This window comes from Poecilia latipinna, unplaced genomic scaffold (assembly GCF_001443285.1).
Source record: "Poecilia latipinna isolate Pla-1442-1.1 unplaced genomic scaffold, P_latipinna-1.0 Scaffold1049, whole genome shotgun sequence".
In the NCBI taxonomy this organism is placed as follows: domain Eukaryota; kingdom Metazoa; phylum Chordata; class Actinopteri; order Cyprinodontiformes; family Poeciliidae; genus Poecilia; species Poecilia latipinna.
In genome coordinates this window covers 94,000-120,837 of record NW_015113665.1, presented here as the reverse complement: position 1 = coordinate 120,837, position 26,838 = coordinate 94,000, and the positions used below count along the sequence as shown (strand labels likewise).

The 26,838-nt window shown below is 37.0% G+C and overlaps 1 protein-coding gene across 2 annotated transcripts; it reads left to right on the top strand.

Moving 5' to 3' along the window:
• The first annotated feature begins 5,872 nt into the window (after window positions 1-5,872).
• Window positions 5,873-23,978, top strand: pan2 (poly(A) specific ribonuclease subunit PAN2). Of its 2 annotated transcripts, none has more exons than XM_015051502.1 (25): window positions 5,873-5,979; window positions 8,248-8,553; window positions 8,633-8,802; window positions 9,107-9,227; window positions 9,315-9,392; window positions 10,078-10,348; window positions 10,691-11,036; window positions 12,689-12,785; window positions 14,250-14,369; window positions 14,440-14,559; window positions 14,773-14,901; window positions 15,809-16,008; window positions 16,092-16,240; window positions 17,611-17,717; window positions 17,801-17,899; window positions 17,992-18,080; window positions 19,311-19,455; window positions 19,533-19,670; window positions 20,251-20,310; window positions 20,390-20,480; window positions 20,558-20,715; window positions 20,999-21,142; window positions 22,393-22,572; window positions 22,667-22,760; window positions 23,473-23,978. In XM_015051502.1, exons 2-25 carry the CDS (start codon window positions 8,266-8,268, stop codon window positions 23,775-23,777), a joined length of 3,699 nt encoding a protein of 1,232 aa, XP_014906988.1. In that variant the 5' UTR covers window positions 5,873-5,979; window positions 8,248-8,265; the 3' UTR covers window positions 23,778-23,978. The 2 variants fall into 2 exon arrangements, with proteins under 2 accessions (XP_014906988.1, XP_014906989.1); XM_015051503.1 differs by lacking the exon at window positions 5,873-5,979 and having other exon boundaries at window positions 8,266-8,553; window positions 23,473-23,664; window positions 23,738-23,978.
• Window positions 23,979-26,838: the final 2,860 nt, after the last annotated feature.

Here is a 26,838-nt window from a genome sequence, read left to right as displayed (position 1 = left end):
CGGCACACTAGTGTGCCGCGGAACAGTGGTTGAAAAACACTGATATAATGTATATTCAGCTCTGGTAAAAACTAAGAGCCCACAGCACTGAACCCGACTGAAAACCTCCTGGTTATTCCACCAAATACTGATCTCTGAGTTAAAACATCAGTATTGTTGTTTCTAAATGAACATGAACTTGTTTTCTTTGCATTATTTGAGGTGTGAAAGCTCTGCATCTTTTTCGTTATTTTGTCCATTTCTCATTTTTGGAAAATAAATACTAAATGTTTGCTTGTAACTTCGGAGACAAATTGTCAGTAGTTCATAGAATAAAAGAACAATGTTAATTTTACTCAAACATAAATTTATAAAAAGTAAAATCAGAGAAACTGATCATTTTAAATTGTCTCTTAGTTATTTTCCAGAGCTGCATACAAGTATACATAAACAAATAATACACTTATTTCATTATTCATTATTTATTTCTTTATTTTGTATTCCACATCACTGCCATGAACTAACTCTGTTATGCAACATAACTCATTTTGATAAAATGAACAGATTTCTGCTGCCTGAATGGGTGGATTTATGACTTAAATATATTATTTTATTCCTCTATTTTTATCAATTTGTTCTTCGTTTTATTTTTATTTCATTCACTCTGTCATAAATATGAATAGTTTATGTAACAACGAAAATAAATCATGAATGAAAAGGAGCAGAGAGAAATATAAACTTATAAAAAAAATTAGCTGCTTAGCTCAGAAAACTATTGCAGACATAAAATAAACAACAATCCCATATTGTTTCATTAACTTTTTCACATTTCTTTTAAATGAAGACATTTAGATTGTTTTATCTCACTGCCGTGTGCATTTAAAGAGATTATTCGGACCCTTCTGCAGTACCTCCTTGGCCCTCTTATAGATCGCGCCCCCCATGTTGAAGACCTCTGGGTTTGATCTGATTCATATGAAAAACAAGTGGACAAATGTGGATTCTGTACCGGAAAACTGTGTTAAGAAGCGTTTAATGGCAGCATATTCGAAACAAATCCAGGTTAAATTCAACCTTGTGCCATAACATCTTGTTTTTGATTATCACTGAAGTGAAAGTCAATAAAAAACAGAATATAGCATAAATAGGAGTTGTGAAATTTCTCCCTTCGTCTTGTTATTCTGGCTCAATCAAGTCATTTTCTTCCAGTGAGTCAAAGGAGAAAATACGAGAAAATACGTGTCTGAAACAGCAAACGTAGGAGTTTTTTTTTTTTTTTTTCCAACATCCTAAGTTTCTGTGGGTTGGAATATGAGGGTGGCATGAATTAATGAGTCTCCCAGGGAAGATACTTCCTTGTTGAGGCGTTTTGTGGTTCTACAATGAGCTCACACTTCCTCTTCCCCTTTGAACGTGACACCTTCCTTTTCTCTGGCTTTGAACTACAAATGTTTTAATATTGCATAATGTCTCTCTGAGTCGGAGGAAGTATGCAGGAAGTTCTGGATCTCCAAAGAGTAGGAGGAATGTTTTAGGAAAGCACAGCTTCCTTCTTGTGCTGGCATGTTGTTTAGACTCATTCATTAAATATTTTTATTAAAAAAAAAAGGGAGTTCCACAGTCCAGGTAAATTCAAACATTTCCTTTGTGAGTTAATATTTTTCTTCAGAAAAGATACATCATGCAAAAAAAACCACAGAGATTTTTGTTTTTCATTATAAAATTTTTTATTCGTCATAAAAACGCATCAAATGGACACCAAAACAAGCCAAATTGGATTTCATAGATAACAAATAAATAAAATAAATATAATGTGAATAAATACATCAGACAACAATTCCATAGGAAATACAATCTTCCATGCAATCATGCAGGAACAGAAGTGAAAACACTGTTCTAGTCTGATTACCAGGGACAGAAAACCGCGTTGATCTGTGTCATCATACAATCAGCAGCTGCAAACACTGACATGCTCAGGCTTAGGAGCATCTGTGAGCGGATCCCTCTGAGTGCTGAGCCGGATCACCCGCAGCAAACACCCTGGCGGTCAGGATGGAGAAGGAGAACAGCCTCTCCAAGGTGTACTGGCACACAAGCGCCTCTTTCCAGCGCCCCTCAACAGGCTGATGCTCGGCTTTCTTCCCGTGGTGCTCCTTTTGGAAACACAAAGAAATCAGAATATAAATACGTGTTGTGTTGGGGGGTGTTTTCCCCACGCAGCATCACAGGTTGTAGATGAAGCTTACCTTCTCAAGCTTCCCTCCCAGCGACCTCACGCATTTCCCCATGTCTCTGTGCAGCTTCTTCAGCGCTGGATTCACGGTGCTGGTGAACTCAGAGCAGCTTTCAAATGCAGAAATCCTCTCCACTGCAGAGGCGTAGCTGGCCAGGACTCCGAAGATCTTCTCAACGCATGCCTGAAGAGGAGCAGCGCAAAAATGCGTCCTATATTATAATCTAATGTAATAAAATTCCCATCACTGCTGTTTTTTTCCCTTTTAAATACTTAATTATTAATGTTTAAATTACCGTAGACTGTTGCTTGAGGCTCGCAGGGTCGCACATGTCATTCGACTCAAGCCAGGCGATGGAGTTGGAGTAACGTGCAAAATCAGTTGAGCCGTTTCGTGCCTGCAGAAGAGACACGCAATTAATAAATAGTGCAACTATTAGGAATAAATGCAAAAATCAAAGGGAAAGTGTTCAAAAACAATAAAAACAAATACGTTTTAATTCGTTAATTATTGGTTTTCTTAACTTAAAGTTAAATAACACTTATTTAAAGTAGTACTGACCTTTGTTGAAGCGATTCTGGCATATTGATTAAGATCCTGGGAGCTCATCCGGACTTCTGCGCAGGCGTCGTGATGCCGGGCAGGAGCTGCTGATGTTGAGATTAGAAACACGAAAAGACCAGCGAGCGAGGCGAGACAGGAAGACATGCTGAAGTTATCTCTCTAGTTGTTCCCCTTGTAGAAGGTGAATTGTTTGTTTTGGTGTCTGATGAATGTGTTTGAATTTCATGCCTTTTATCTGAGTGTGTGGCCACACACCTCTGGAGGTGTGGCCACAGCTGGATTTTCCTCACTTCAGGTGAGGTACGTAACTTGAACAAGGACGCTGAGCGGCTGTGTTAGTAATAAAACTGGTTCATTTACAAATAAAGATGAAATAAAAATCCCCCGACTTTTTAAAACTGAAGATGTGTCAGAGTCAATAAAACCACTGAATTACAATAGAAGAAGAAGATTACTTTTTAACAATTTCAAAAACAAGCAGCAAATATCAATGTCATTAAAATTAAAATACATGAAACAAAAACCTCAAACTTACCTTGTAATATCTATCTATCTATCTATCTATCTATCTATCTATCTATCTATCTATCTATCTATCTATCTATCTATCTATCTATCTATCTATCTATCTATCTATCGTCTGTCTGTAGTGCTACTTCAACATATTTTTACTCAAGTAAAACTAAAAAGTAACTAAAAGTATTTGGTAAAAACGTTTTTGAGTAAGTGATAAAAACATCAATTAATCACTAAACGGGCCAAAATATAAAGAATTTTGGTATTTTAAAGATCAAAATGAAAATAATTCATGTAAATAACGTAACTACAAAATAACACGATCAGACAAAAGAAACATTTCTTTTCAACTAAAAATGAGTGAAACTTTAACAGAAACTGTAAGTCTGTGTTTGCTGAATCTTTGGTGAAGTTACTCACAGTGGGTCGAGTATCCAGAAACTTTACTCAAGTAAAAGTGAAAAAGTAAATTTTTCCAATAAAATTACTGAAGTAAATGTAACTATCTCACTAATGAGCTTCATCAGTAAGAGTAATTATCTCATCCTGTCTGGATGGAGGAAGTGAGAATAATCTTTAGTTACCTTTTTGGATCATAATCCCACAGACAAACTTTCCAGCTCTGCCCTCTTCTCTACCAGAGAAAACGCATTGTTTTATTTCTGCTGAGAAAGTGGATGATGAGGAAAGGAATCAAAAGACATCACACTTCCTTCATTTTTCCCATGTGTGTGATGATAATGACTGGTGATGATGAGGTCTGACTAATTAAGTGGACAAGTTGAGCAACTGGCGATGACTAAAAGTGTTGTTCTGCATGGGGGAAGACCTCTTATGTCATCTGTTTGTTTGTTTGAAATCCTATAACAGGTAAAGAGGTTTCAGTGGTTTCAAACTTCTTTCAGGTCAGATTACCAAAGAATTATGTAATAAAGTTAAAAGCACTCGGAATATACTGTTTTCCTGGGAAAATTTTTAAATTCTTGTCCATTTTGTAAAGGGACAAAAATCTAGACCTTTAATTCATTCTGCAGTCTGTATTTAAACCACAAGCAACATTTTTTTTTTTCAATAACAAAATATTTTTAGATCAAAATTATTTGATACAATTTTTTCATATCAAATATAATATTACTAATAAAAAGTAACTGCTTTCATGTACTCCTTTCTGCAGAGGTTTTACTCCGATTTGCCTCATTTTAGATTGAATTATTTTTAACACAATATTTACTCTTGTTCTTTTTATTTGCTTGTGTAATAAAACCAAACCAATAAGCAAATAAACAGGTGTTTAAACTTAACTATAGATAACATGTGTAGCAATCAGTGGAGCATTGTTTGATTAATAATAGTCCTGACCTCCAGGGAGGGTTAAAAGTAGAGCCGCTGATAGAGTGTTGCCATGGAGACGGAAATGTGGGCTAATAATAATCAAAATAAATCTAATAATAAAAACTGACATAATTAATCTGACTAATATTTCAGAATTTAATAACACAGAGCATGGAAGAGAAACATAAATAGCTGTAAATTAGTATAACATCAGTTCATAATTTCCAACAAGTTGCTGTTTGAGTCTTCCAGACAAAACATTTTTGGCATTGTGACGTCATTATTCACCCCTGTCCTGACATAGAATCATAAATTACGTCATAAACCACCATCGATTTTGTGAGATTAAATTTCCTCATCATATTACTTTTCCACAAAGATGCTTTAAGGTCACTATATCACCAACACCTGTCTCGCACCTGGGGGTTTTATTCGCTTTGAGTAAACAAACCCTTCTGATATGACCATAATGATTGCTCAGAAATGACCTGTGTATGTCTTATAAAAAAAAAAAAATTAAAAAATACACAGATGTGTGTTTTCTTTTGTGGCAGTGATAATTTTAGCTCTTACACACAGCCTACTCAGAGCTAAAATTGTAAAGGGGAAAAAATTAAATTAAAAAATGTTACTTTTAATGAGCACTGTGATGATCAATCCAGAGTTAAAAGTATAAAGGAGATTAATCGGTCACCACTCTTCACTCTTCAAACTCTATTAAATATTTTCAAACCAAACTAAAAGAGGAGTTTTTATACAATAGATATTAACTCAATGTTAATCAGAGTTTGAAGTCATTTATATTGTAATTTCTACTTGTCTTAGGGAGCTTTCGGTTAATTTTCTGGAATTAGTTTTCATCATTTTATTGATTGATGTATTTTTCTTTACACTTTTTTAAATTATGTTGTAAGGAAATAAAATAGAAATAAATATTGATTTGATCATTTAATATTAACAAATGTATTAATTTAATTATTTATTTTAAAAATGTGTTTGTTTGTTTGTTTGTTTCTTTCGTTTTCCTCTCCAATTTTTTTCTTTCTCTCTATTATTATTATTATTATTATTATTATTATTATTATTATTATTATTATTATTATTATTATTATTATTATTATTATTATTGGTAGTAGTGTAGTATTTCCTCCTTTCCTCCCTAACGTCTCCCCTTCCAGTCCAGTAGGTGGCGGTAATCCCGTTAATATCTCCCTACCGTTCTGGAACAGGATGCACCTGGAAGTTCTGCTGCTCTTGAACGCACCACGGTTTGCTCCGGAAACGTTTCCGTGTTAGTGTTGTTGTTGTGAGCAGTTAGCATGGGCAGCTACATGTCAAAAAGTTTCAATAAAAGGTTCGTAAAGGCTTTACATTTGCATTTTATGGATTTTATTTTAAAGATTCTTCGTAAGCATATTAATAGTAAAGTTGTTTAGGTGTAAATAATTTTTACATCGGTGCAAGCCGATGCTAATTTTAGCTAATTTTAGCCCAGCTAGCCATCCGCTAATTTTGCAGTTTTATTAATTAAACGACTTTTCCTCAGGCTTATTATTACTGATAACACTACAGTTGTGGCTTGTGAGACTTTTATTATTTTAACATAAATGTAAACAATTTTTTAGTGGTTTTCCAGAACATTTGAAGCACATCACATAATGTCTACTGTCAAAAGCTATATTTTACGACACGGTATAATTGGGGCATGCCATAGCAGTCACTGCCTCCATGCATTGCATGGCAGGCACCTATTGTTCTACACCTAATAGAATGTCTCTTTATTTATTATTCTTCCGTCACCGTTAATGCGCCTCGTACCGCTGCGTGCCCACCCACAAATGTGGTATCAAAACGTGCGGCTCGATGCCGGCATTATTGTTATTATTTTTTATTGGGGATCAGAGTTACGACAGCGACGTAAAAAGCGACAAACGAGCGAAATTTCCAACTGCCGAAACGCAGAGTGTAACTGACACCAACTACCGCTCCCTCAGAGTGAGAAACGGAGTGGATTTTTGACCCCAAAGTAATTTTGAAATCGCTCTCATGGCTGCAAAAATTGTTCTATTGATATGAAAGTAGGTCATGACATTGATACGCATGCCTGCTCCCTTAAAATGTTTTTTAAGGGAGCAGGCATGCTCCCTTAAAAGCATGCCTGCCTGCATGCCAGTCTCTAAGGCTGACGGTTTTCTGTCAAGAACATGGTGGAACACTCAGTTATTACAGAGGAGGGCTGAGCTGGCAGTTAGAACTACTTGCTGTTTTGGGCATTACTGTTACACATTGTATTAGTGTGGCCATTTCAAATGAAGCTTACTGAAAGTTTCAAAATAAAAACCTTGACATTTTTTACATCAGGTAATTGCTCTTTTGGCCTTTATGTGACTGGTTTAAACAAACCACATTGAATTAGTGTGGTTGTTAAAATGAAGCTTACTGAAAGTTTCAAAATAAAAGCCTCCATATTCCTCTCACGTCAGTGCACCGACGTAGACGGTGCAATAATATTTAGCTTTTTTAATGTTTTTTTTTTCCTCAGGATAGTTCATTAACATTAGCACAAACATTAGCATTTCACTGCCCCCACTAGTGCATTAGCATTAGCCTTTTCCCTAAAGTTAGCTATTAGCTAATTTTCTTACTTATTAGTGATGTTTAGTATACTGAATGGAGTAAGTCAATGACAGACAACATGCTAGTGATGCCCCACATCCTACTGATAGTCTTCACTCTAATATTAGCATTTTTGACTCATTTTTGCTCATGCATTAATTTTAACATACTGAATGGTACAGGTACAGCTTAGTAAACATGCTTCTGCCTCTCCACAGGTTATTGACTACAATTTAGCTAAGCATAGCATTGATGATTATTTTTAGCATCAGAACGCTGGTTTCCAACCAACGGGCACACTTTGGCAGGCCCCAGTTAAATTTCTTCAGGAATTTTCTAGTTTTCCTTTTATCCTTTCATTTACTTTCTGTTGTGTTTAGATTGATACATAATGTCTATTTGCTGTGGGCGGTTAAAGGCAAAGTCAAACAACATATAATCATAGCAGTAAGACAAAATGTTCAAAAATATACTTATATATTGCATTTAATATATAAAAACATTTGTCTGTAAATGTGTTCTGTCCAGAACTCCTGAAGTGGCGGTTTTAGCTTCACCCAGTTCAAATTATGTAAAAAAAAACAACAACAAACAAAAAAACTCCTATTAAGCACCTTTTACTCTGCAATTGTTAATTAGTTAATTAGAAAAAATAATCAGCACCGATGTTAAGGAGAGCAGAAATGACTGCACTTTTCACATGTTAATGTTAGAGTTATTCAGCTGCAGATGCATCTTTTGCTACAAATGATCAACTTTTCACTTCAGGAATGCTATGTTGTTGCATTTTAGGCAATAAAATGTTTATTATTTAAAAAGAGATTGATTAATTTGTTTATTTGCATCTTTTAGTGTATTTTTAATATTTAAGAAAAAAAATCTGCGGAATGTGCCAATTGATTATTCTTATGGTTAATTGATTAATCGGAGATTAAAATAATTGTTAGTTGATTTATTTGTGAGTTGAAAAATGTGTATTTAAATCAAGCTTTGATTCTCCTTGCAGGCTGCCGTAGCTCCTCCCATGATGAACTTTGAGGGTCTGGACCCTGGGATGGGTGAGTACCCAGCAGGCCTTCATGGGACTCTGGAGGCGGGGCTGGAGCCCACCCTGGACCCGCACCTCAACCCGAGCTTGCTGCAGGGTGTGGAGCTGGACCCGGAGGGGCTGGCTGTGACGGTCCCCGAGCCGGTGCACCTGATGGAGGGCGTGTTCTCTGAGCTCCACAGCGTGGTCTCAGAAGTTGGCATCCCGGTCACCGCAACCCATTTTGATCTCCAAGAGGAGATGCTCTGGATGGGAAACCACAGAGTGAGATCCTGAAGTACCTACTGCTTAATTTTATTACCTTTATTATGTTTAATCGTCTTTCCTAATGTCCTCTCCATAGGGCCATGTCACGTCATACTTTGGGCCGACAATGGGCCGCCATTCTTCTTTCCAAGTCCACGCCACAGATGACATCCGACACATTCAGAGCTTGGAGACGGGGGTGTTGTTCCTCTCTAAGAACAACCTCAAATGCTACACTAGAGGAGGCCTCGTTATGTTCGATTACCCGTAAGTGATACAATAAATGTTTATTATGCTGACAGTAATAGACTTACTACAAACAGCTTGAGCTTTCCTGCTTTTTCCATGCACCAACCACACACTTCACTGCTTTTTATTGGGATTTTATTTGATAGATTGTTTATTATGATTGTTTATTTCTTTATTTAAGGAACAACGTGAAGTAAAACTATGAAATTCAATTCCAATATTGCATCCAAGTAATTAGGATCGCAGCTGAAATTGCCACCATGTGGTGATGTAACACAACATGTTGCAGTGAAGTTTTTAAATGAGCCGACATGTTTTTCAGGATGGAGGAAGGAGCTGATATGCACAGTCTCCTGATGACGGATAACAACACGCTGCTCATGGGGGGATTACAGAACTACGTTGTGGAAGTTGATCTGAACACAGTTCAAGAAGCTCAAAAGGTTGAAGCCTTTTATGGGACTCATAATTAACTATGAGAGAAGTTTGAACTCATTTAATTGACTTTTTACTGTTTGTGTGTTTATTAGTTTACAGTTGAGATACCTGGAGTCGCAATCATGCGTCAAACGAGTCGTTTCTTCTTCTGTGGCCACACATCCGGCAAGGTGAGGAGTCCTCCAGGATGCCTGTTTTAAAAAACATTAGACTATTCTGATGATTAAACGATTAATCGGATAAGTAAATTGACACATTCAGAATTAATTCAGTATTTATTCAGTATTAAAAATACATTAAAATATGCAAATGAACAAAACATTCAATTCATTTTTGAGTAAGAAAATAAACGTTTCATCGCCTAAAATGCAATAACAGCATTACTCTAGTGAAAGACCCCTGATAAAATCTAAAATAGCTAAAAATATACTTCCAACATTAACATGTGGAAGTATTGTATTTGACTTAACATCAGTACAGTGCATGGCTGATCTGTTGATTATTCTTTGGATTAACTGATAAATAATTTGATATCAAAAGTTGCTGAATAGGAAATTTGTTGAAGAATTTGAACCAGGCGAAGCTAAAATGGTGCCACTTAAGGAATTATGGGTAAAAAATATTCACAAACAAAAGGGTTTTTTTTGTTTTGAATGTAAAATATATGTATATACAGATATGTTTTACAGTTTTGGCTTAATTTCTGTTCTAAGTGTGTTGTTCTGTACATGCCAGATGATTATTAATCGATTACTGAATCAGATGACTATTATTTAAATAATTTGATCGTTTCAGCCCTAAAAAAGATGCTTTGGCCCATTTTTGTTTCTCACATTTGCAAATCTCTTGCAACAGGTCACCCTTCGCGACCTTCGCACCTTTAAAACGGAGAATGAGTTTGACGCATTTTCCGGCAGCCTGTCGGACTTCGACGTTCACGGGAACCTCCTGGCTGCGTGCGGTTTCTCCAGCCGAGGCCTGAACGGGTTGGCGTGCGACCGTTTCTTGATGGTCTACGACCTCCGCATGATGCGAGCCGTTACTCCTTTGCAGGTCCACGTGGATCCCCTCTTCCTGCGCTTCATCCCTACCTACACGTCCCGCCTGGTCATCATCTCACAGACAGGTACTTCACCCACAAACTGAAGCTGCTGTTGTACTCCTCTGTCTGTTTTCCAGGGTTTGTAATAGTCCTTGAAATCCTTGAAAATGCTTGAATTCCAATTAGGTGTTTTCAATGTTTGGAATTTGCTTGATTTCTGCAGAAAGTCCTGCAAAGTCCTTGATATTCAAACTACACAATTTTATAATTTTAGGCTTGATTAAAAGAATAAAATTAGAAAACTCACCTTAAAAATTCTTGAGAAGTTCTTGAATTTTACTGCGGCAGAAGTGTACAAATGCAGAGTTTCTCATCCATTCAACTTTTTGAGTGTTCAGTCTGTCCACTTCCTGTTTCTTTCTCCAGGTCAGTGCCAGTTCTGTGAGCCCACTGGTCTTGCCAACGTGGCGGACATTTTCCACGTCAACACTGTCGGTCAGCTGCTCATGAGCTTCGACGTTTCATCGAGCAAACAAGCCTTGGCCTTTGGGGACTCGGGTGGGTGTGTGCACCTGTGGTCTGACGTCCCAGAGGTCTCCTTCAATGACTACTCCCGGGAAACAGACTTTCCTCTGCCCTGTCTGGTGGACACGTTGCCTCAGCTGGACTGGAATCACGACCTGCTGCCCCTTTCTCTCATCCCTATGCCGCTAACCAGCACCGAACCGCTGCTGTCAGACTGGCCCACTCCTCTGTCTACACCAAGTCCCAGGTGAGATCTGATCACAGGCAACAGCTGCTGTCGCATTTCCACTAAGATCTGAGATTTAAGGTTTGCAGATGAAATCCACTGAAATGTGTGTCTCACTGCAAAAATATAAAATCTTACCAAATATACCAGCCATATTAATAAAAAGTACTAATTCCAGTGGCAGATTATTTCACCTGTGAGATGGGAAAAGTGTCACATTTTCTTTACCAGTATGAATAGTACATGTGTGTTGAGATCATGATATTCTGCTGCGTCAGACTGAGATATATTTAAGACTCAACTCTCCATACTGGAATGAAATATTAAACTGATTAGCAATAACCAAATTACTTTGAGCATCCAGTTTTAGCTTCAGTTTCAAGCATTAATCATCCCGATGTGAGTGGCTCATCAGAGCGTTTGCGTAATGTTGCATTGGTGGCATTGCTGCTGTGATTGAATAGCATTTATGGTTGCAGATGCACAGCATACATGGCCTGTTGCAGCTGTGGCAACTTGCTTTTTTAAATTGTCCAATACATTTTGTGGCATCGTTTCTCAGCTGTTGATTATAATAGTGTTGCAAATATTCTGAGTCACTGTTAATCTAAAGCTGTGAATTTTTTATTATTTATATTAAGAATGTCTTACGATTACAAAGCACAAAAGATTTCTGAGTGATTTTGTTTATTATTTACTGTAAAAGTTTTGGCTCCTTTTGACCTTTTTCACATTTTGTTACATTACACCCACAAAATTCAATGCACTTTGGGTTTTATGTGATAAACAAACACAGAATAATATCTAACTGTGGAAAATCATACATAGTTTTCAAATTTCTTTTTAAAAATCATAAAATCACTCCGTAGTATTCATCTCCTCTGAGTCATTTCTCAGCTGGAGATCTTTTACAGTACGTCTCTAACAACTGGAGACTGACATTTTTACCAATTCTTCTTTGCAAAAAATGTTTTCTCAGATAGATATTCATGTCACAATAACTTTGTCCCTGATTCCTTTTGTTGAGCAAACAAGGGCATAGAGGAGGGCACCTAAAAAAGACCCTGGTTCGTGAAAAAACACAGTTAAAAGGTTAAAAATGCTGATCAAAGGAAGAAGATGCTTCCTGATAAATATGGTGCGACTAAAACGTAACGTTTCCCATCATGTTTTAGGAAGGAGTTCAGACTTTGGTGTGAATAAAACTCAACATTCACCACTTCTTTCTCAAGATGTGCAACAGGAACCAGTGAACCTGGGGCATTGTGCCACAGAAACCAAAGGGAAGTGGGAAAGAACTAGCAGAAATCAGAAGTAGATCGTGGTTTTTTTATTGTTTATTGGTCAGCTGAATATTGACGAAAAATTAACATAATCGGTCTCAGTTTTACATGTTTGTGAAATCATACAACGGAACCAAAACAAAAACTGGATCCTGGCTTCGTAATATTACGTAAATGTGGAACTGATGCTTGAGTTTTGTTGTTATGCTGCAAGTGACATTGTTTATGGTTTTGTATATTTTACATACTCAACAAAAAGGAGGAACAACACAGATTTGGGGAAAAAATGGCTGAGATTTAGCAACGTTGTGCATAAAGCAGACGTCAGAGTGGTGGTTTTAGTCATGGTGTTGCGTGATAAAACATCTGAAAACATGTTTCTCTCCACAGGCGAGCTCCTCTGGTCGACCCAGAAATCCTGCGCACCATGAAAACCGTCGGTTTCATCGGTTATGCACCAAATCCTCGTACACGCCCTCGAAACCAGGCAGGAAAAAACTACTTTAAATTCTCCTCTTGAGCTCAAAATAATCCCCGTTTTGTTAGGTTTTTATGTGATGGAATCAGCAGTGCCACAAATACTAACAACTCTAAGAAATCCCTATTAAATAAGTAAAAAAATAAAATGTATACTGCACTTTTTAAAATTCATCGGCGCATTTAGAAACTTCTAATTAGTAATTCACGACCTGAATTTAGTATAAAAATAAATATGAAAATATTTATGCTTTTTAAAAGCACCATCTATTTTTTGGCGCTGTAACCTATATTTATCTTTTCCACCTGAAGATATTGATTAAATCAAAGTATAAAGTAGTAAGATACACATCAGTGTTTGTCAAGGCTTTCTATGCCAGTGCATAAAACAATGTAATTTATTTAAAGGAATTTCAATTTTTTTTGCCAGGACTAAAGATTATTAGGCGTGCCAACAAGTGTAAATAAATAACTTAGCACTGCAGGCAACGATTATTTTAGTAATTAATTATTCTACCATTAATTAATTAGTTGATAAGTCCAGACTGAAAACGTATTTATTTTCCCTGGCCTTCACCACCATTTTAAATAAAGGACAAATAATAGTACTTAATTGATTTTAATTTTGGGGAAATTGCTGCAACTGAAATTAAGTATGTTTTGTTTTTGTTTGTATTATTAGTTTCTGTATTTATACTCTTATGGTGTTTTACTGCCACTTTTATTATCGTATTGTTTTTTTTTAATAAAACTTAATTTTATTTCTTATCTTATCGTTTATCTATAATGTTGCATTTATTGTGAAGCACTTTGGTCAGCTGAGGTTGCTGTAGTTATGTAAGTAATCAATATGTATATGGTATTTTTTACATAGCACTTTTAAAAATAAATGTACATAAATAAACTTTTACTTGACTAATCGGACAAAGAATTGGCACATTTTGCAGATTTTCCATTTAACCACTTAAATCCTTGTTAGAAATACATTAAAAGATACAAATGAGCAAAATTAATTTCCTTTTAAAAGACATTTTATTGCCTAAAATGTAATAAAATATGAACGCTTGATAATTTGTGGCAAAAGATGAATCTGCAGCTAAAAAATACATTTAACATCAACATGTGAAAAACTAATTTCTTCCTGCTTGACTTGAAATCAGTACAGTGTAAGGTTGATCTGTTGATTATTTTTAGATTAACCAATTGATAATTAGATGCAAAATGGTCTGAAAGGAGATTTTTCTTTTAAACTGCAACTAGAGGAGTTTTGAGTCAAAGAAATTTATAGACAAAGAAAGTTTTTTATCTTAAATGCAACAGCTTTGATTTAATTACCACTCTGACTGTTGTTCTTTTATTACATTGTTTACTCCAGTTAACAATCTAAATTAGTTGACAGTTACTTCAATAATTGAAGATGATACATACACATTTGGCTGTTGTTTTAATTTTTTTTGTCACACGTTGATTTCAGGTCCCTTATAAGATAAAAGACGTGGAGCTCGATTACGATAACTACAACCAGGTTCCAGAGTCGCCCATCGGACGTGACGAAGAGCCGCACCTCTGCATGGTGCCCAAGAAGTACAGGAAGGTGGGAGGAGCTGAACGCCGCTCTGCTCGTTTGGAGAAAACTTCTTCTAAACGTCTTTGTTCTGCTCCAGGTCACCATTAAATACTCCAAACTTGGACTGGAGGACTTTGACTTCAAACATTACAACAGAACTTTGTTTGCGGGTCTCGAGCCTCACATCCCCAACGCCTACTGTAACTGTATGATCCAGGTAAAAGCCGCCAGCGTTCCGGTCCAGGTTTTGTGTAGAGTCGTATTTTTAACTCTGGTTGTTTTGGTGTTGTATTTCCTGGTCCAGGTTTTGTGTAGAGTCGTATTTTTAACTCTGGTTGTTTTGGTGTTGTATTTCCTGGTCCAGGTTCTGGGTAGAGTCGTGTTTTTAACGCTGCTGCTGCTGCTGCTGCTGTTTGTTTTGGTGTTTTAGGTGTTGTACTTCCTGGAGCCGATCAGGTGTCTGGTGCAGAACCATTTGTGTCAGAAGGAGTTCTGTTTGGCCTGTGAGCTGGGTTTCCTCTTCCACATGCTGGATTTGTCCCGAGGAGATCCGTGCCAGGTTCGTTTTTATTCAAGCCCCAACATTTAGGAAATGTCAGGCAGGAAAAGTATTTACAGTTCTGAATGAGTAAGAAAATAGAAAATTAGATTTCAGTTTGTTCCTCCTTCCATCATATTTTCTTTCTTTTTCTTCCTTGTTTTCTTCTCTCACTTTTGTATTTTCTTTATCTGCTCAGCTTGTTTTGTTTCCCACCTTTCTTCATTCCTCCCTTATCATCTTTCCTTCTTCCCTTCCTTTTTATTTCCTTCTCATCCTTTTTTCATTCTATCCATCTACCCTTCCTTCCTTGTTTTGCTTCTTTCCTGTTTTGTTTCCTTATTGTCAGTCCGTCCATCTTGTCTTCCTTCATTTGCTTTTTTGCTTCCTTATCATCCTTTGTTCCTTAGTTATTTTCCCTTCTGTCCATCCACCAATTCATCCTTCCTTCTATTTTTGTTTCCTTGTTATTCTTCCTCCCTCATTTTCTTTACCCTCTCATGCATCCATCCTTCCTTGTTTTGTTTCCCACCTTTTTTATTTCCTCATCATCTTGCCTTTTCTTTTTCCTTATCGTCCATTATTCATATTTTTTTTGTCTGTTTCTTTATCATCCTTCCTTTTTTGTTTTCTTATTATACTTCCTTCCTCACTTCCTTTACCCTTCCATCCATCCTTCCTTTGTTCCCTTCCTTTTTTGTTTCCTTATGGTCTTTCCTCAAGTTTTTGCTGAAGGTTCAGTATTTAATCTCTGACCACTGTAGGCTCTAAAGTCATTGTTCTATTTTATATTAAATGGACTAAAAAGTTTAACTTCAGTCTGGACAACTTGTAAAATGTGTTGAAACTCGTCGATCTTTCCAACAGCGACATTTTAATCTCACCCTGCAGCCGCAGGTTTCCTAACCCTGCCGCTCCTCGTTTTTAGGCCAGTAACTTCCTCCGAGCGTTTCGTACCATCCCCGAAGCCTCGGCTCTCGGTCTCATCCTCGCCGACTCCGATGAGCAAACTGGGAAAGCCAAACTGGGACGCCTGATCCAGAGCTGGAATCGCTTCATCCTCACCCAGCTTCACCAGGAGACTCAGGAGCAGGAAGGCCCGCAGGCCTACAGGGGCGCCAGCAGCAGGTCAGAGGTCAACTTCTACCTCAACGGTGGTCCTGCTCTGGTCCAAACAGGAAAAACTAAATGTTTTTTTGAACTGGTGTCAGCTCTCTGGGCTCCTCTGCTGAGTCGGCAATCGGGAAGCTGTTTGGCTGTGAGGTGGAGAACAGCAGCCTGTGCCGCTGTGGGAAGGAAACGGTTCGATCCTCGCTCACCTTGCTCTTCACCATGCATTACCCAGAGCAGAACTCCCATGGTGAGTTCCCCACATCCATCATTATCAGCTAGGGATGCAAGTTTTTGATTAACCAGTTGATTGCCCTTATCGGTCATCTAATGATTAATTGATGAGCGGCCATTTTCTCTTGTATGAAGAGGGGTGACCGTCTTTCCATAACCTACAGGGCTAAATTTCTCATAATACACTAAATTAGACAAAAATAAAATTTAACTTTATTTTGTGTCAGCTCTATTAAATACTGGCTGAATAAACAGAAAATTCTGTTTTTCTCACATTATTAAGTTTAGACATTTTTATAAAACATAACAAAACAGCAACCTCTTAAGTTGCTGGATAGAAAAATAAAAGATGAAAAGAACAAAATATGTGAAACACTTAATTCCCCATGAACACAGAGATATTAATAAAGAAATACAGTCTGTGGCCCTAACTCTGCATTTACTCATGACTAAAGTTGGGCAGTAACTAGTTACATTTATTAATGTGTAGGATCACTTCTACAGCGTTGTACTTTTTACTTTCATGAAGTATCGCTACTAATACTTGAGTAAAATTTCTGGATTCGCTACACACTGAGTAACTTTACTTTGTTCCAACTGCAGCTTTTGTTGAAGCTTTACTATATTGATTTTTTTTTTTACCTCATTGTGTTATTTTGCAATTGTTATATAAATTATTTTAATCTTGATTTTTAAAATACCAAAATTCTCAAATAAATTTATATTTTAGTTCGTCTGATGATGTCATTTTTAATTATTAAATGATTGTTTTGATCACTTAGTACTTGAATGGCCTTTTTACTGCTACTCTCACTTGACTATTTTTGGCCACTCTACTCACCTCTGCTTAAGGAAGCCCTCGAAATCAGCAATAAGCAAATTATAAAACCATTTATAATTTTTCTTCGTTACATCATCCGCATATCTTTTATCTCGCCTTCGTAGCACTAACATATCAGTCATTTTGTTTGAGATGACTCCGTCATGCAGTTCGGCTGAATGAGAGCCATTACGTTGATAATTTAAGGAGCTTGTGTGTTTATGTTTCAAAACAGAATAACATAAAGTGCATTTCGCGCATCGAACTCCGTTTGGACCGTTTTATTCATAGACATGATTACGGTTTTATTTTCCTGCTGCCAGCGCCATTTTTCGTCCTGCCTCCGCTTAAAATGACCAGCGGCGCCCTCTGCTGGATGGCGGCGGAACTACAACACTTACAGAAGGTCTAAGTGGTCGTTATTAGTTCATAGATTGGAACTAATTCCAATGTAATAAACTATAAATCGACAATTAAACTTAAGTTGATTAATTTTTTGCATCCCTAGTGTCGAATTCTTTTCTTATGTAGCGGTAAGGAGTATTAATTTCATTGTGATTTTGTAGATAAAACAGTAAAGGAGTATGACTTTGCTGAGATTCTGAAGAGAAGCATCTGTTTGGAGCAAAACACTCAAGCATGGTGTGAGAACTGTGAGAAGTACCAGCCTACAGTGAGTTAAATCTCAGTACATTAAATGAACTTACATCTATAGTCGACGCTGTGGCGTTACAATGTTTTTGTTCTCCACTGCAGGTTCAAACACGCAACATAAGGTGTCTGCCGGATGTCCTGGTCATAAACTGTGAAGTAAACAGTGCTAAAGAGGCCGAGTTCTGGAAAGTTCAGGCAGAGGTGAACAAATCTTAGTTTGTTTTCCTTTGTGATTCATCAGGGAGTTTTATTTACACCTAGACAATGGGGATTTTCTTTGTTTATCTTTACAGTGTGCTTACAATAAGGCCATGCAGAAAGAGGCCACGGAGCCTGCAAAGCGTACTGAGCCGCCACCCATGCCTACAGAGTGGTGCTTAGAGTATGAACATTTTGATTGCTCATTTTGTTTTTCTTTTACAAAAGTATGCAATAACTTACTGGAGAGAATGTTCAGCTGTTTGACTTTTTAACAGCAAACAAAACAATAAATAAAATCATTAGCAAGTCTAATTGTAAGCTTAACTGAGCTGTTGGAGCAGGAAACAAGATCCCAATTTAATTTAATTTCCCTTTGGGATCAATAAAGTATTTTTGAATTTGAATCGAATTTCAATAAGAGAGCTGTTGGCTGAAACAATGTAAGTTATAATAAAGATACGTGAAGTGTGTTGAAAAAAATGTTTTAAAATGAAAACATTAACTTATCAGTTTGGCTTTAAAAACCTGAAAAACACAACAAAAGAAATGGACTGAAACAGAAGTCGATATTTGAGCCAAACTGCAAGAAATCAGCTGAAAGATACAATTCAGATCAAAAATACTAGAACTAGAACCACCATTAACACCAAAACCAGGGGCATTTACCGTTAGTTCAGCTAAATAAGATTGTCTAGAGCCACAGATGTTACATTAACTTTAAAAAACATCAACTTCAAATTTTTAATAAATATCTACTTCAAGAAATTTGTTGTCGTTTTTACAGAACCGCAATTTATTTCTATTTTTAGGTTTTGAAATACAGAAAAACATAAAACTTTTGCAGAAAAGAAGATGGGATGTTGAAATTTATGGAAAATGAAAATGTTGTTAGTTTGGCTTTGTTAAACATAGTGTAATAAAAAAAATAAACAAAGATACAATAACTTTAAAACAAAAAGAAAAGCAAACAAAAGGAGCAGTTGTAAAGAATATTCACTCGTTCAAAAGAGTAAATAACATAATGCCAACAAAAATAGATCTATAACAATATCTCTCTATTTTTATTGTCATTTGTCATAAAAAAATACATTTATTACATGAAAATAAAGTTGCTGAAACCAACATTTGTTATAAAGTCGTTATTTAAAACATTACCATTTATATTTTTGGCAAAATAGTAAAACAGCCAACTGAACACACTCCCAGTGTGATCATTTCATATTTTTGTTAGAGGTTAAAGGTCATTTTCAGCCATTTTTCATCATAAAGAGGAAGAAATTTGAAGAATTTTACATATTTATAAATGTAATTTATAAACTATAGTTACTGCCTGGCTGCTGGCCGGCAGCCTCAACTCTGTTTGGATCAGTGAGTGTGATTTAACTCAGTCTGGATTCCTGTGTTTGCGCAGCGGGCAGGAGATCTGCAGCACGGAGGGTTTCACCTTTGACACCCGGGCCGAGGATCTGCGGCACGCCTGGATCCCCGCCACGCTCAAGATGTCCATCAGCAAAAGCCAAGGGCTGGAGATCGTCAGCTGGTCTGAAGGAGACGAAGTGAGGGTAGAAACTGTTACTGTCACAGCGTTCAGGTTTCTGTGGCGGCTCAAACTCTTTATGACGTCTGTGGGTAGATCAGCGCCGCTGAGGAGGCGGATGGGGTTTCCCTGTACGACCTTGTGGTCACCGTGCCGCACATCCAGGACGCTCGCACCGGCGGAAACCTGGTCGCTCACATCAAAGTGGGCGAGACGTACCATCAAAGGAAAGAGGTGAGATAAACATTAAAAAAAAGAACTACAAAGGTAAACACATATTTTAACAGAATATAACCAAAAACATATATGGAGGTTTTTGGTTATATTAGATAACTAATAACTAGTTTAGTAATCAGTTATTCTGACAATTAATCAATGAATCAAATAAGAAAATTAGCAAAGTCTGTCGATTCTTCATTTAACCACTTAAGCTTTTTAAGACCACTCTGAATTAAGTTTAAGACCTGCATCACAAGAAATAAAGTACGTTCAAGATTAGACATGTCAAGACAGAATTTAAGACATTTTAAGGCCAACTTACATATTTTCTAATGAATTTAAGACATTTTAAGGCCAACTTACCTATTTTCTAATGAATTTAAGACATTTTAAGGCCTTAATTTTAGATACATGAATTTAAGACTTTGTAAGGATGTTTAAATTTATTTTTTAAATATTGCAAAGTGCATAAAATAAAATGTTAGATAAACAGAATCATGGAGACCAAACAAAAGGAAGAAAATTAGAAAAACAAAACTTCTCCACAGTTGGAAAAAATAAAACTTTCTGGTTTTAAATTATGTTTGTGTTTCAGGGAGTCACACACCAGCAGTGGTACCTCTTCAATGATTTTCTAATCGAACCCATTGATAAGGTAGGATCTTTACCACTTTAGTTTGTTTTGCATCATGTTTGCTGTCAGACTAAATGTTCTGCTTTGCTGTCGGCTGAAGACTGAAGCTGCTCAGTTTGACGTCAGCTGGAAAGTTCCAGCCATCCTCTACTACGCCAAGAGGAACTACCACTCCAGATACGACCTCCGCAGTGAGTCGACCATCTGATCTGGAGGATCCATGTTTGACTTTAAAGGAGTTCAGATCCGATCACCGTTTGGTTTTCAGTCAAAAACCCCATCGACGCCAGCGTTCTGCTGACGGAGGCGTCGCTGGCCCGGAAACAGAGGAAGAGTCACGCCACCTTCATCCCCCTCATGGTCAGCGAGATGCCGCAGGCGGGCGACCTGGTGGGGCTGGACGCCGAGTTCGTTACGCTGAACCAGGTGGGATGGATGGATGAGAGACGGATGGATGGACTTCATTTCTTTTTTTCTTAATGTTTCACGTTTTATCTAAACAGTTGCCACAGACCATTGAATTTATTAATATTTACAAAAAACAAGACAAAACTTGAAGCTTTCTGTTCAAATGTCTGATTCTGTCTGTTTCTCCCAGTAACTTTTTTAATCCTTACGGCATAACAGTAAATATTATCCTCTAATATTTTCCTCTTTAGAGAAAAATTCTAGAATATTCCATCATAAAATGAACTGAATGACTTTCCAGGAAGAGGCAGAGCTGCGGAGTGACGGTACCAAGTCCACCATCAAACCCAGTCAGATGTCCGTAGCCAGGATCACCTGTGTGAGGGGCCAGGGGCCCAACGAGGGGGTCCCCTTCATCGACGACTACATCTCCACTCAGGAGCAGGTGAACAGCACCCTGGGTCCTTCATCTGCATTTATATGTTTCCCGTTAGTGCGGCAGACAACTGAATATTTCAACTAAATATTTTACAGGAACCTAACTTGGTACAAATGTTCCCAGTTCCTCGCTTTTTGGAAAAAAGAAAATATTAGCCAATGAAAAATTCAAGATGGCTGCCATTGTCTTTGAGGAAAATTTATTCTAAATGTGCCAATATTTATCACTGTGTTGTCAAAACATACAGAACTGACTCCATAGAAATTATGTTTACTTTTTATTTTTCAAGATGGCCACCACAGATATCATGGAAAATACCTTTTTAGATTATTATGTTTGGTGTTAAATAATAGCCTGCATATTTCAAAACATAGAAATCGTACATATTTTCTTTATCTTGTGCTTCTTTTTTGGTGACATTTTTCAAAATGGCCCCCATGGTTGTGATGGAGAAAATATGTTAGCACTAAAATTGACGGTGGCTATTTATTGCACAACTAACCAAAAGAATTAGGTTCACCAACCACTAATCAGCTAATCAAGAATCTTAGCTTTGCTAATGCTAAACTTATAAACACAAAAACATTAGTGAAACCTAAAGCCAAACCGCTAAACACAAAAATATTAGCAGAACCTAATGCTAATCCACTGAACACATAACATTAGCAAAAGCTAATGCTACACTGCTAAACACATAAAAACATTAAAAGATGCTAATGCTAAACCACTAAACATTTAAAAAAAACATTAGCAAAATCTGATACTACACTGCTAAACACATAAAAATTAGCAGAAGCTAACACTAACCATTAAGACGACTCTCACACATCTTAATCTACTTCCAGTTGATGACTAGTGTAAAACTTGCAATCAGCAATGTCCTCAGTTTTGGCGGCCATCTTGAAAAATGACCGTCATCCTGAAATTCAAGTGGCTAATGGGAAATATGAAAAACATAAATTTATGGCCCGAGGAATGAACATTTAAATTTTTATGCTTGTATCCGCACTTTAAATATTTTTTGGTGTGGTCCATCACTGGAACAAATTATTAATGTTTCTTGTTAATTACATGCATCAAAACTGAAAATTCCCATATTATTTGGCCTGTAAATGCATCAACAAACTGCTGAATCCAAACTACTTCCTGCATTAAGGAAACTGCAGCACATTTAGTTTTTTTTCTATGCTTATTACATTCAATCATTGAACAGAAAACATGGAGAAGCTAGTTTTAAGGTGTAGTTTGTTTTTTAGGTGGTCGACTATTTGACGCAGTACTCCGGCATCAAACCAGGAGATCTGGATGCTAAAATTTCCTCCAAACATTTGACCACGTTAAAGTCCACATACCTAAAGCTTCGCTTCCTCATCGACACCGGCGTTCGCTTCGTCGGCCACGGTTTGCAGAAAGACTTCCGGGTCATTAATCTCCTGGTAGGGTGATGGATTTAGTTATTTCCAGTCAGATTCAGTGATGTAATGTTAAAACCTTTTCTTGTGTAAACTCTGAATATTTGTTGTCTTTAAGGTCCCCAAGGATCAAGTCATCGACACGGTCTACCTTTTCCATTTGCCCCGGAAGAGAATGATTTCTTTACGATTCCTCGCTTGGTATTATTTAGGTGAGACGATCCAGCATTTATAAACGCCACAGAGCCGATGTGACAGACAAATTTTAGCATCCATATATAATCTGATACCAAATTATCCGGCTGCCATGTTGAAAACTCTGCTTGAAGAAAATGGTTTCATGTTGGAGGAAAACATAAAGATCTGCATGTTTCATGGTTTTATATTTAATGCTGTGATTATGTTAATATACTAACAACATTGTTGAATGTTTGGATATTTATTTTGATTTACTCAGGTTGACCAGAATTAAAATTCAGCTTAAAGTCAAAATCGGATGGAAAAAAGTCAGAATTCTGAGATTAAAGTCAGAAACATGAAATTAAATTCTAAATTCTTAGATTGAAGTCAAAATCTGAAAAAAAGGAAACTCTGAGACTAAAGTAAAAATTCTGAGATTAAAGTCAAAATTCCAATATAAAAGTCAAAATTTCAAGATAAAAGTCAGAATTCTGAGAAGAAAAACTGAATTATTTTCTTTAGTGTCTCTAATCCTCTTCTGCAGATATTTACCAAACACTTGGTAGGATTTCAGTTTTTCCATTGAATTGCACCTGCTCCTTCATCTCAGCCACCTCCTCATCTCCCGCTCCTGCATTTCTGGAATATCCAAACTGGAAATGAATACTGTGAAAAATCTGGAATGCTGAAGTGGGAATTGTGAAAACCGGTCATTCCAGATTGTTGTCTGTGTTGTGCCGCTAGATCTCAACATCCAGGGGGAAACCCACGACAGCATAGAGGACGCACGCACCGCCCTGCAGCTCTACAGGAAGTACCTGGAGCTCAGCCGCGGAAGAGGGAGCGACGAAGTAAGGAAGGTTCTGAAGGGACTCTACGAAAAAGGCCGCCAGCTGGACTGGAAAGTCCCAGATTCTGATACTGGAGACGGTCAAGGTAGGACAAAACGGCACCAGAGAGAGGAGCAGTTTATGAGAAAATTCTCTGAAGTGTTTGCTACCTTCAACAGGCGCTGCTGTGTTTCCCTCAGTGATGGGGCTGTGATCTGACCTCTGACCTTACAGCCACACTGGATCTGCTGTCACCAATCCACTCGTTTTATACTCATTTCTTTTTGCATTATGTCGAGCAATATTGAATGTTTGTACAGTTCATTTCAACTGGAGAAGCTTCATTATTGAATCAGTGACCAAACAGTTTCACTCGTTTTGTTTTGTATTTCAAAATAAAAGTTTTAAGTTAAATAAATTTAATTCCTAGTAGTTTTTTTTTTTTTTTACCATGTTTTTTGTCTAGAAATAAGACGAAACTTACACTTTCAGCAAGATATAGGAGCTTGTTTTGAGGCAATAATTCCTTAATATAGATTTTTAAAGGTACTAGCAGACCATTTCACCTATATAGCAAGGTGAACTTTTATCCTATGAGCTTTTTTATTATTATNTTCTAATACTATACTTTCATGACATTTACAGCTTTAACAAATATGTAAATAAAACAAAAAAGTATATATAAAAATCAAAGTTATATACTGCAACTTTAAAGACCAAATTGTCAAAGAAAAAGAGGCAAAATAAACTCTGAATAAAGATCTGTTTAAGCCTATAGAGGTGATTTCAGGCGATATTACAATTAAAAAGTAATTTTTCCCAACCAACTTCAGTTACTCAGTGGAGACGCCTGACATTTTGGTTGGGAAATCCTGATTATGCAGGAAGTTGCTGCTCCAGCTTCACATCTAGTTCTGTACAATACCGCCATCTGCCGGCTGGATGTGGCATTGCACATCTTTCAGAACTTGAGCTTCTCTACCTTCTTTAGCGCAAACAAACTTATTTCGGAAACATTTTAATATTTGTAGGCATTTTAAAAAATAAGGTATTAAAGCTAATTTAATATTCTGATGGCCCAGTTTTACGACGGAAAAATGACGAGATGTGATATTACAAGAATAAACTCGTACGAGAATAAAGTCGAAATAATGACTGGTAATATAACGACTTTATTCTCGCATTATTTCGACCTCCTGTAATATGAATATTCTCATAAAACGTCTACTTTATTTAATGAATAAAGTCATTATTTGTGGGGGTTTATTCTTTTTTTTTGCATCAGTCTAGTAAGATTTAAATTTACTCGTAGTAAAGTTTTGATGCAATTTTTTAAAAAAAAATCAATTGTAAGGTTACAAAAAAATGACCTTTAAAAACAAGAACTGACTGATTTGAACTATGTAATTTTTTTTACCATGTAAATAAAGATGCAGAATAAATTACATACAGTACTATTCCCCCTCTTATCTGATTTAATGTTTCCAAGAAAACTACAACTAAGGTTTTTACCTCAAATTAAATCCTCATTTGAGGTTTTTTTTTAAACTTACAAAGATCACCCTTGCTTGTTTTGATTTGCCATTTTGTCAAACACAAAAACTCCAGGATACACGTTTGGTATTGCAAACAGTTTTATTTGTAGTAAATGAAAAGTGTGCCATTCAGTGAGAGGGAGAGAGACGGGGCTGGACTGTCGGGACGGTCGATGTCTTTGGTCCGTACTGTGGTGAAGAGGAAATGTTGGAGGGACAGGAAGGGACAAGAAAAGGCACTTGAGTTTACAGTTGGAAGAATGAACAAACCGGATGTTTTTGACTTCAAATATGCCTAGTATGAATATCACATACAAAATGCCCGGTGTGAGCACAGAATCATATAGCTACATATATGTATGTACAGGAAAGAATCAGAACTAAAGCAGGGTAGGAGGAAGAAGTAAAAAAAATAAAATAAAATGAGCTGTATTAATCCGCTTTAGATTTTATTATTATTTTTTGTCATATCTGTAGTAAAAACCCCAAACATGTCTGGAGCCTGGAATGTAAAACGCAACATGTGGATGAGAGAGAGAACCCAGCGATTCTCACAGGGCATCAGAGGATTTGTGTTTGATGTGTCCTGGAGTTTGATTCAGTACACAGTGCTGCCCGTTCTCAGGCAAAGAGCTGATGAGGAGCGGGTGAGGAAGGTTGTAGCACTTGGTACAACTTCAGTTAATATGCATCTTTTGTGATAAAAAAAAAAACAACCTGGATGAGTTTTTTTAAACTCCATGCAAAAAAAACAAAAACAAAGTATCTCCCTACTTTTGCGGTAATTTTCATGATTTTTAAGCCTGCTCAGAGTTGCCGTTAACGGCGAGTTTTAAGCTTCAAGTCGAAACAATTTCTGCACAAACGGCAACATCTGAGTGTCTGTGGATCACATCCAGAACCCTCCGGTCTACATCATCATACACTAACTGGCTGCTCACAATACCATCATATATGCTCTAAAATCTTATGAGAAAGCCAACAATCATTCTCCCAAAAAAACAAAAACAAAAAAAAACTACTTTCAGTCAAGCCTAATCACCATTTATTCATCCCCATCGCCATTTTCTCCACAATAATCACTAATTTAACTCGTAAAGTAAATCTTATTTTTACCTTAAACTCCAAAAAACTAAAAAGTAAAAAGAAAAATTAGGGAAGAAAAGAAGCTTAAAGATGAATTTTTCCCTTCCCTCTTGAAGGAAGACGACATGATAACGACATGAAGCAATAAAGTAACACGACTGGTTTCCCACTACGGCTCTGCAGCTCGCTCTATGTACATAACTACATCGACGCAGGCGGCGAGGAATCACCAGGGGGCCGGCCGTCTCTTAATGAGAAAACAGGTCGCGACAGAGGATCGGCTATGAGGTATTCACCAGCGTTTTGTTCTCAAACTGGACACAAAGAGGGAAATTTAACCCCAAAAAGCAGCTTGAAGCAACTCCTTGGCAGCCGCGGAAAGATGAAATCAACACCCGCCCGATGGGTTCGATCATCCTATGAGAACTTTACTTCTGCACTCGGACAATAAACAAATAAAAAACAAAAACACGGCGCCTGAAATCCAGGTTTTGATGGAGACATCTGTGTTTGCAGAAAGGCAAATGTGAAGTCTGCGACTAAAGGCAAGCAGGACATTATTATGCCACTCGTGTGCATAAAAAGAGAAACAGAATAAAGCAAGGAACTGGGCGTGCAGGAGAACATCCAGCTGAATAAATGCTCTGGATTATGAAACA